The 12,261-nt window shown below is 34.0% G+C and overlaps 1 protein-coding gene across 3 annotated transcripts in view; it reads right to left on the bottom strand.

Moving 5' to 3' along the window:
- Positions 1–12,261, bottom strand: part of LOC125656883 (uncharacterized) — a 91,161-nt gene that overhangs the window by 60,568 nt on the left and 18,332 nt on the right. For all 3 annotated transcript variants that reach the window (XM_056144019.1, XM_056144018.1, XM_056144017.1), the window contains exons 5-7: positions 7,933–8,565; positions 7,388–7,480; positions 4,243–4,287 (exon numbers count right to left, since the gene is read on the bottom strand). In XM_056144019.1, the coding sequence (XP_055999994.1) occupies positions 4,243–4,287; positions 7,388–7,480; positions 7,933–8,554 (760 nt within the window). In that variant the 5' untranslated portion in view covers positions 8,555–8,565. The remainder of the gene's footprint in view (positions 1–4,242; positions 4,288–7,387; positions 7,481–7,932; positions 8,566–12,261) is intronic.

Here is a 12,261-nt window from a genome sequence, read left to right on the forward strand (position 1 = left end):
CATCCCGTTTGTCATACAGTTGAATTGTCAGTTTGTCGTTAATGTCTACTTTCAATAAAATATCTACGTATGAATCAGAAGTGGACGACTCTGTGGTGTGTTTTATTTAGAGCCCAGAGGGATATATCGAATCAACATATGGATGGAAGTTATTATTGTTAATAGACAAATCGTCGTCGATATATTTAAATGTAGAATTGAAGGCAACAGCAAGATATTTTTTCTTCTGAGGTCGAAGTTTTTGAATAAATTTTACTTCATATGAATATAGAAACAGGTCAGCTAACAAAGGAGCACGATTCGTGCCCATATGAATTCCAACAAACTTGTTGAAAGACTTGATCATCAACGACCACGAAGATATTGCCAATGAGAAACTCTAGCATATTTTTGTTTCAACTTCAGAGTACTTATGCGTGGAATCAGAGTGGTGTTTAACAAAGTAATTTTTGGATGGTGGATCACTACATATGAATATTTCCGTTTTCCAATTTTATTGAAGAAGCAACTGTCTGTGTCAAAAAGTCTAGTCTTTAATTTATCGCGAGGAATGGTCGTGTAAAGTGTTGAAAAGTCATGCGTTTTGATGTTGTTGATTTGATAAAAGTTTACGAATTCAAGGTTACTAAAAGTTCTTCAGAATTTTTAAGAATCCACATTTGATTTAAACTACTTCGGGCATATGTAGTTGCACAGTATGTTTGAAGTTTCTCCTTCACAGCTGTTGATATTTTTTGAGGAGGAAAATATAGGGGTTTGGAAGAACACTTACTGGCTCCAACAATGTTTTTTTTGTTTGTTTGTAAGCCTTTTTATGAAGTTTAGGAATCTAGTATATCTACAGTAACTCTTATTCATCCGACCTATTGACTGGGATATCAAATATGTCTAAAACTGACTGGATCCTGCAATGCATCTTTGTTTGCAAGGGGTTTTATGTAGTTTAGGAATCCAGTATAGGTACGGTAGCTCATATTCATTCGACCCATTTACTGGGATATTAAATGTGTCTAAAACCGAAGTATATCTTTTGAAAAATAAAATGCAACTCATTATGGGATTTCAAATCATTCATTTTATCAACCTGGGATGTTTCACTCTATTTGATCAAATAGCATCCCTGTTATATGATTTTGAAAATCGCTACGTCAAAACTCTTTCAATTGCCAGAGAAGTGTTAACACTTTTGACCCTGATCTTGGGAGAGGACTATAATAGAATGTACGACATGCTGATTGTAAACAAGACTGTTAAACCCTATAAAATCAACTTGTTTGTCAGTGGCCTGCCTGGATTAAAAATTGATCAATAATTGATTATATTAAAAACAAGTTCTCACGTAACGAATCAATTGAGAGAAAAAAGATGCAGGCGATAATGGAATATGTTGCTACATAAATATTGGAAGTTGACGATGAGAATGATAACGTAACAAGTAAAGCTTTTTAAAAAAGCTTGCCGTCTTTAGCAGCAACTCTATAGAGCGAAGTTGAATTATGTCCCTTGTCTTCATTATTGAATTGAGCTAAAATAAATAATCTCACGGACATCATGCCTACAAAGCTGTGTCCTGACTCCCATTGTAAAAGTTTGTATTTATGAAGGGTATATGTACTGGAAATCAAAATCACTGTTCCCTGTATTAGCACTGATTAAAGCCTCTATATCAAATGAAACTGATATTTTCAGTGTGTATATCAAAATATTTATTTTTTTACAAAGTTATGAAACAAAACAAACTAAAAAGATTTAAATTGCTCAAATTTGCATAAAAATTATTCTTGCATATTGTACAGTACAACTGCTTTATAAATTAACCAGGATAAAGACCTGAGAATATTGTAATAGTTTTGCCAAAAATTATATCATAAAATACATAGAGTTTGATGGAAAAGATTAATAATTGTTATTCAAATTTGAGCAATTGTAAGGAAAAAAAATATTCTGAAGGAATAGGATAGTTTTAGAACAGATGTGTTGAAAAAAACCCAAAACAACTTTAAGTTTACCTGATACAGACAGTCTAAACTTACAGTAGGGGTAATTTTAAGCAACATAATATGTAATGAAATGTTACTATCCTATTCCTTCTGAAGATTAGCAAAGTTCTCAAATGCCACTGATAATACAAACAAAAATGGTTGCATATGAATCACTGATTGTCAATTAAAATTATTCTAAATGTCTACTTGCAACTTATTTTAATAATATGACATATAAACTAAAACGACAAGTGAATATTGTAATTGTCTAAGATTAGACAGCAATAATTTTTTAAATTTGTGCATGAAAAACTTACAACATAATCTAAATGTAACTGTTCCTGTAGAGACCTGTACTTGAGAAAAATCTTTATCACTATCATACAAAGAAATTTAACATTTATTACTTAGATTACTTTGTCTTCAGCATATGAAATGTTACTGTCCTACTCCTTCGTTAGCAAATATTTCAAATGCCGCTGATAATACAAACAAAAATGGTTGCATTGTAATCATTGATAATCAAAATTATTTTAAATGTCTACTTGCAACATATTTTAATAATATGCCATAAAACGTAATATGACATGTCAGTATTTTAATTGTAATTGTCCAAAATTAAACAGCAGTTTAAAAAACTTGTACGAGGCTAATATCAGCAATCAAGAGTGAATTCATCAAAATTCTAAGTTAAATTGAATAAAAATTCTTGTGATTCAACGTTACTTCACAGACATAAATACCATTGTGTCTCTAATTTAAATCATGAAAAAACGTCACTCTATGATATGTAAGAAAAATATGAAACAATCACACATAATTAACTATACTTCTGAAAGTCCCTGAAAATGCATAAGTTAGACTCGTTTACCTAAATTGTAATAACAGGTGGATGGATTATTGTTTTGCATGCTTTAAAAAAAACACCAGTGATCCTCATTTTGAAGTCAAGCCTTATTTATTCTTATGTAATTCTTAGCTTAAGGTATCATTAAAACTGTTTTGTAGGGACTAGCCCTACCGAATAGACAATTCCCAAAACACAAGCAATCAAAACGAAAAAAGGCGAGTTTTTCTGTTTGTATGCAAAAATGAAACATTGCTGTAAATGAAGTTACCATAGAAATGCTTTGTATTGGTTGCTTTTAAAAAAAGTATTGTGTCAATTTCATGAATTGCATTTTTCTTTTGTTCGTTTTGTCAATATTTTTAAGATTGAAAATCTTGAAAAATTGTTAAGTCGTACGAAAATTAGAACAACAGAAGATTATCTCCCTTGCCTTGAAGAGCATTTCAACCAATGAAATAATTGAAAATTTTCACTTCATGCACTTTCTACCAAAGAAAAAAGAGAGGAAGTGCAAAGTCCGAAGACTATAAAACACTTCAACTCTGTATACCGTCTTCCAAGACGGTAATCAGTTGACAAAGTCATCAGTAAATAACATCTACAGTTATCATCATCACTAGATATATACTAGTAGTTAATTTCATATTGATTAAACAACATAAATAACATACTTATTTTCTTTCTATCTTAGCAAATAAATTATAAATTCTATATGAGAAAAAATACAAGAAAATGAAATCAAAAATAAATATATGTACGCAAAATGCTGTTTATAAAGGAGACTCTCTGTTAAAAACCCTGCACCATCAACTTTGTCAGTAGCTTGCCTCGATTTGAAAGCTGATCATAAATAGAACAAACGCTTGTGTATTGAATCAGTTGAGAGATATAAACACCTCATGCAGGTGATAATGAAATATTGCTACATCGAATATCAATATGAGAAGTTGACGATGGAGAAACTGAAATCATCCTGTTTGTCATAAAGTTGGATGAGCTTGCCGTGAATATCTACTTTCAATAAAATATCTAAGTATGAAGCAAAAGTGGCCGACATGTCAGAAAAATATTATGACGTTTGCATATTGCATAGATATCATATATACACTCATGAGATTGTAGTACATGTAAAACGTATACGGTACCAATTTTGATGCACCAGATGCGCATTTCGACATATAATGTCTCTTCAGTGATGCTCAACCGAAATGTTTGAAATCCAAAATAACTATGAAGTTTTGGAGTTAAATATAGCCAAAAACAGCGTGCCAAAAAAGTGGAGCCAAATTCGTCCAAGGATAAGAGCTATGCACGAGGGAGATAATGAATGAATACAAGAATGATTCTGACCATGAATGTGACGTCATAAAATACTTTAATATTGATGCAAATACAAATACACATGGTTACCTTGGTCAGGGACACTGTCTTCTTTATCGTCAGGTTTATGTGACTCTGAAGACATGGAAAAGGTGAAAATGAATAGCGATCAATTTCATAGCTCCTATAAGGAATACAGAATTAGGAATTGGACATAAATAGATGCTTGGATAGACCAGCGTCGGGATCAGGTGTCTAGGAGGAATAAGAATCCCCTGTCGACTGGTCACACCGACCACAAGTCCTATATCTTGATCAGGTAAACGGACTAATCCTTAGTCAAAATCAGTGTGCCAAGAACGGTCTAGCGATTGGTATGGAACACGTCAGACAGCAAATGCGACGCACACATTGAAGGGTGTTATGTCTGCAGTGTGATAATCTCGGCTTCAGTGCACTTATACATTCAATACCGATAACAAAATCATGTTATAGGTGCACGAAAGACGGATTTTGAAACAAATATCTGATTGGTTAAAGTATCTACACTTCTTTCTTATAATCAAACTGAATAATAGTGTAGCGAAGCTCGCTTCAATGATTACACAATTGAGTCACGTGATTTACTCTTCATCAGCTGAAAAATGATGGGGCCTATCCATAATGCTTCCGGAAAAATGTCACCATCACTGCGGCATACTTCATTGACAACCCCGTAGATAAAACAAATAAAATTGTTTCGATAGCATCATCAATAATTTTAAATTCCAGACAAGCTTTCCCATACCTTCGTAAGTTTTGCTGTGGATAATTTCTTGGTTTGAAAGAGAGAAAACAATCGGCAGCTAACGATGACGTTACAATGCACTGTTCAGCCGCGTTATAATTCCGGATGCATTGCAAGATGTCAAGGGTATTGGCTGGTCTCAACGGTCACACATTAAAACATTAATAATGCCCTTGATTTATACAGGATTTCACAATTGTTTATACAAACTAGTTTACAATGTGATCCTGTTTTTAACATATATACTTATAGACAACATCCATCACAAACATGAAAACATCACAGTTATCTTGCATACAGATAAGATAAGATAAAGACCATAAACACATGAGTATTATTGAGAATCAAAATAATGTTTGAGAGAGGTTGATTTAAAAAATATCATTGTTGTACAATTTCTAATAAATCTGTTAATAAGTTCCATAAAATTGCTGCTGAAATTATAAAAGATCTAAAATATTCTGTTTCGGCTCTTGTAACCTAAATAGAATTATTAGAGCTCTGTCTAGTATTTCATGCGTTTAGCTCATTAAAAATTCAAATACTCTGGGGTCATGTGATGTAAATCTTAAAACACAAGAATAATTTGTCGATATATAAGATAGTCAGACAAATACAACGACCTCAAATTTGCTAGCCTAAAAGAAGTTGGCACTGAATGAGGCACTTTAATATGTAAAACGATCCCTGTTGCTCTTTTCTGTAATATAAAAAGCCTATCTTGGTAACTGTAAAATAAGTCACACTTTCTATATTCTGTTAATCTTTTACATTTCTTTCACGAAGTCTTACATCTGTTTTTGAACAGAGCTTTACAAAATATAGCGCATGGATACACCCAAAAACGTAGCTCGAAATATGATCGAAATACTTGATCAACTCCGCATACAAGTATTTATGAATATGCATATAGTCCGTTTTCCTCGGCGATTTTCCGATAATTCATTTTAAGTATTTTTGCTACATTCATACTAACCGTGTATTTTAACCAATAAATGATAAGGCATGTGCTAGAAACAATTCATTGACTGTGATAAATACTCACAGAACAAAATGCAAACTGTATCCAAAAAGACACAAGAAGAAACCCATTATTGATGTAAATCATGTTTCGTGAACTTTCCTCTTTTTAAGAACCAAATACAGATTTTATTATATTGTGGGGCTGTTGTAATGAGAAGAACATGAAAACTCTTACCCTGCCAATTCCTATTTTTCAAAAAATATATTTCTATTCTATCAATTTTGAAAATGCATTCAAAGTAAATTTGATCAGTGAATCCATGTGTCAAGCTGCTTATTGTTTGTGACTTTGTGATAAAGATCTTACCATTAAAGTTATATAGCTAATCATTCCTGCATGGGGAAAATGTTTTGTGAGTGTCTTTATTGTCAAATTTTTTTAAGTATGTCTATGACTAAGAAATTCCTAATTTTAGCCCTAAATTTTCCTATTTTAGGCCCTAAAATTAGCCGTTATTTTTGCTGGACAGCCTGGATGTAGTGAACCTGCCCAGCCCAGCTTTACCTGCTGGATTTATTTTTCTTCCTTGCGGGAACCCTAAATCATGTTCTAACAAGTGTTTTGTTTCAGGTTGAGTTTTAACAAGACGTAGTGGGAAAATGCCTAGGATAAAACAAAGTTTCGGGAACGCTGGCTAACTGTAGTAAATTCAAATTAACACAGATTACAGTCGTAAGATGTTAGCTTGCCAAATGTGTCACTTTGTTAATTAACAATATTTTATTGAAACAATGAAAGTTGTAATTCCTGTTGACTTGTAAATAAAATGAGAGTGCAGTGAGTGGAGGAGGAGGCTTTAAAGTCCAGAAGTTCTTTGTTCTTCTTCTCCTATATATTCCTATATTTTTGAGAAAAAGGTGCTATATTTCTGAGTTATGTTCTATATTTTGGGGCCAAAATTCACTTGACGCCCTGGAACAGTGATCAATCTCATAACTCCTACAAGCATTACAAAATAGAGAGTTGGGATAATACGGACCCCTGGACACACCTGAGATGGGATCAGGTGCCTTGGAAGAGTAAGCATTACCTGCCGACCGGTCACACTCGCCGTGAGCCCTATATCTTGATCAAGTAAACGAATTTCTCCCTAGTTAAACTCAGTGTGCCAAGTACGGCCTAACAATCGGTATCAAACACTTCAGACAGCATTTGACCCAAAGATATGTTGTATTGGCAAACTAGATAGTTATAACAATCATATAATTTGGTAAATGCTGTTCAAGATATAGGGCTCACAGCGGGTGTGACCGGTCAACAGGGGGTGTTTACTAGGCACCTGATCAAACCTTTTTTATCCAGGTCCAGTGTTTGCCTAACTCTCTATCTTGTATTACTTATAGGTACGATGAGATCGATCACTGTTTGTTACCCCACCTTTCATGAATGAAATTAATCAAGTATCTACCAACTCAGGATCTTACCTTCAACTTTCATTTCTTTTTGTTGAATTTCTTCCATTTTTTCAATTTTCCATTCATGTTCTTGAAGTTTGTCTTTAATCATGTCCACTGTGTCTGAAAAGGGAAACAATTATTTTTTCAGGCAATGAGAAAAGAAACAAAACATGAGAGCTACTTTGAAACATCCAAGAATTGAACTCTCACTCATTTGAGTATAGATACCCAATGACCCAGGCAAGTTTCCGAGATATCCATGAAACAATAGATGAACACGTAAAAATAATGAACTGGAACTGGAATCAATCCCCTTAGTAATGTTAGGAATATAAAATAAATAGGGATGAAACTTGTTATAGCTAGTTGCATGTGGACTAGATGAGTTAAATGAACTAAAGAATGAAACGATTCGTAGTTACAATTGAATCAAAACCTTCAATGTGTCATAACTTCACCTCCGATTTTCTGTACAGCAGAATAAATGTTTATCTATTTTACACATAATGGTTCATGAAGTAAAAGACAATGACGTGATTTATTGTGGTCGAATGAGTACTTTTTACACTCACCATTTACTCGTTGCATCTCCTCTCTGTTTTCACGAATTTGTTCTGCCTGTTTTCGTAGCTCCTCCTTCAAACAATAATCAAGTTCCGGGTGTATTGATTTCTGTTTCTGTAAATCAACTTCTTTTTCATACTGATTCCCGTTATTGAGAAAGGAGTCTAAGTCCACAACTGCAGATCTCACTTCTGACCAAAGTGAGTTAAATTCCGAATTAGAGAGAGAGTCACTTGGATAATGAGCGCATTTGTTCCTGGCTATTCGGATCCTCTCAATGTTGGCAGAGAGAGATCTGTCTGTGGAGTCTGGGTCTTTTCCCCAGCCCTTGCTGTGTGGTTGTATGCTACATACGTTTCTAAGCAGCGTATAGATCAAGGGGATATCCATATCATCGTAGGTACCACTGTAACTACCGTGTGTAGGTACAATAAGATCTCGCTGTACTGTAGTCAGACGGAGAAGTGCATTCTTATTCTCCTCCTGTGAAATGACTTGTGAGAATATTGAATGTGGTATGCGTCTACGTAATACGTCTCGGAATTGTTTAGTGCAGGGACCTAGCAGAAGCAGAAATGCTCTGAGTAAATTTGTTGTCTCCGGTGTAGACGCAAAATGGGAGCTGGCCATTGCAACGTTTTCTAAAAATAAGTAATAGTTAGCAAATAACACATATGATTCTAAGCAGAGCGTGTATCAATTATTACATTAACTTTATCGTTAGCGTTAGATCAAGTTTTTAACATCCTATTCAAAAGTTTGTACTCGTAAAGAGTTTGGTGAATTGCCACACCATTTTGGTCTATGCATCGTTCAATGAAGGAACTTTGAATTAGAAGGTGAGTTGCATGCTGGGCGGTGTACATATTACATAATTTTGGTTCTTCACGAAAAACAACCGCTCAATAATCTTCCTAATCTTCCATTATTTTGCGACTCATGAGGTACATGTAACTACTACTTGACTACAGCTACCTAAGGATCTCTCTGTTTTGGAATCGATGCTGGGATTAATTATATAGACAAAACCTAGGATACCAGGATTCACAGTATAACACAATGATACTGGGATTTATCACCAAGCACTATGAAACTGGAATTCACTTTGCAACTCTATGATACTCGGGTTCAATATACAACGCTTTGATGCAAATAATGATTATACAAGATTATGATACTGGGATTCTTTAACAACACTATGATACTGGGATTCACTATACAACACTATGATACTGGGATTCGTTATACAACACTATGATACTGGGATTCACTATACAACATTATGATACTGGGATTCAGTTTACAACACTATAATACTTGGATTCACTATACAACACTATGATATTGAGATTACTATACAACACTATGATACTGGGATTCATTATACAACACTATGATACTGAGATTCACTATACAACACTATGATACTGGGATTCATTATACAACATTATGATATTGAGATTCACTATACAACACTTTGACAGTGAGATTCACTCTACAACACTATGATACTCGGATTCGTTATACAACACTATGATACTGGGATTCATTATACAACATAGTGAAACTGGGATTCATTATACAACACTATGACACTGAGATTCACTATACAACACTATGATACTGGGATTCATTATACAACACTATGATACTGAGATTCACTATACAACACTATGATACTGGGATTCATTATACAACATTATGATATTGAGATTCACTATACAACACTTTGACAGTGAGATTCACTCTACAACACTATGATACTCGGATTCGTTATACAACACTATGATACTGGGATTCATTATACAACATAGTGAAACTGGGATTCATTACACAACACTATGACACTGAGATTCACTATACAACACTATGATACTGGGATTCACTATACAACACTATGATACTGGGATTCACTATACAACACTATGATACTGGGATAACTATACAACACTATGATACTGGGATTCACTATACAACACTATGATACTGAGATTCATTATACAACATAGTGAAAGTGGGATTGATTATGCACTACTATGACACAGGGATGTATTATACAGACTATGATATATAAATTCATTTTGCTTTAACTATGATACGTGGATTAACCATACAGTCAGCTTTAATATTTTACTGTAAACTTACAATTGTGTTTGCGCAGAACTTTAAAAGATATTCACAGAGTTATTTTACCCCTTACTATTTTCGCCTTTGTATATTTCCTGGGTGTCTTGTTTTGTTTTATATTTACAGAAACACAGCTGTGTTCATCGAGAAATAACAGAGAGAATAGTTACACCCATTCTAAACATCGCCCGTTGACAACGAGGACGAAAGGGCTGAAAGTAAATCAGTGGCAGATATACTCCTGTATTGAGGACTGAGGACCCAAGTGTGTAGATATTACCATAAAACACCATATGCAGGTGATAATGGAATATTGCTATACATAAAGGGAGAAGCTGAAATCATCCCGTTTGTCATAAAGTTGAGTTGTTAGTTTGCCGTTAATATCTACTTTCAATAAAATATCTAAGTATGAAGCAGAAGTGGAATCAGAAAACAAGTGGTATTTGAAACCTACGTAGAATAGGAGATGATCTATAAAACATGCATTCCAAATACACAACTGTTTGCAAAAACTATGCATATTCCCTCAAACCATACTCTGATTTTGAAGCATTGGAGGAATGTAAACAGACCTTTGAACGTAAAGACTTCGTAGTTAAGTCCGTGTTGAACCATTTAAAGGCCTTGAAAATAGATGCTGCAGAATAACATTCACAAAGGTTGTCGGATAGTAGTTTATCAAGCTCATATATTCATTCATTATCCCGAGATCCCAGATTGACGAAAGGAGTTTATCAATTTATTTGTCTGAACAATTCTATGTAAGATCATGCAGCAAATTAACTTTTTTTGTGAAAAGCGAAATCTTCAGCGAGAAATTCAATGAAAACTATGCAATTAACACTGAAAATATTTCAAATAAATAGGAACCATTTTGAAATAGTTCTGTGCTCCCCACGTTACGAAGAGAAACCCTGAACACTCAAACGATACTAAATCAATTCCAGCAATACACATTGAATCTTGTGGCACCTTCATTTGCACAATATCTTCAGAAATGTGAAACCAGAAAGATGACTTGTTCAATTTTACTTCAGAAGGATTTGTTACTTACAAGATTCATCTGATGCATCAAAATTGGTACCGTATAAGTTTTTCATAATGTTGAATGACAGTCCGGAAACATTCACTGTATGGAAAACAAGCTTCAAGAGCATTATAAAGGAAATCCATGTGTCCCCTTTTAAAGAGATGAGCTTGATAGTCAATTGGTTAGGACCAACATCCAGTTAATTCTCTCCAAGTACAGTACCAACCAGACCAAACCTGAGAGAAAGCAGTCCCATAGCAGTCCCGGGGACTGATTTTTGGGACTGCTCTAGGCCTGCTTAGCAGACCCAGGGCAACCATGCAGCAGTCCCACAACAGTCCCAGTAAACAAACCGAAAAGCAGTCCCAGTAGACTTGGTTAAAATAACTAGTGGGAAGAGCTAAGCCGACAGTGAGATTATCAATAAACATTGTCGATAATCCCTGGAGCGCATCATTACGGTAGTCGAAATCGAAGATAAATGACTTACAATGTAATTAAAGAGAAAAACAATACATTATACAGGAAAATGGCACCTATTCCAAATACGTTTGTTACCTTTTTTTCACGCATTTATAACAAAATAATAGTTTATGAATACGAGTGAAAAAAGATACATACAGAGTTTATATGTCTGGTAGCCACAATTTCACAACGTAAAATCAATTTACGTCCATGTTCTGTCAGACATTTTTGTTGTTGATATTAGTATTTATTTATATAATATTTTTATACATGTGAAGTGTATCTTGGGTACTGAAAATTATGTAGCATCACTATATTTATTTCTTGACTGGGTTATTGACAAACATGTGTTTAAAATCGCTTAAATGATTTATTCACTTATCGTTTATATCAAACTAGCAAAAACTGCTTTCCACGTACATGTAAACGTATTTTTAATTTGTAAATGATTGGTTAGATATGGGTTACTTATTGCCAGCATTGCAAAATTGTTTAATGCAAGGTGAAGATAACGAACAGTGATCAATTTCATAACTCCTATAAGCAATACAAAATAGAAAGTCGGTCAACATTTAGTTTGTTTATGGATTTGCGTATTTGGAAATTATTCATTCCATTATCTTTCATGAAAATTACCCGCCGCCGAATGTAGTGAGATATTCTTGTTACTTTATTTCCATCCATTATTTTCTCACATTCTCTAGTGAAAGTG

The sequence above is a fragment of the Ostrea edulis genome, chromosome 7 (assembly GCF_947568905.1).
Source record: "Ostrea edulis chromosome 7, xbOstEdul1.1, whole genome shotgun sequence".
Taxonomy (NCBI): domain Eukaryota; kingdom Metazoa; phylum Mollusca; class Bivalvia; order Ostreida; family Ostreidae; genus Ostrea; species Ostrea edulis.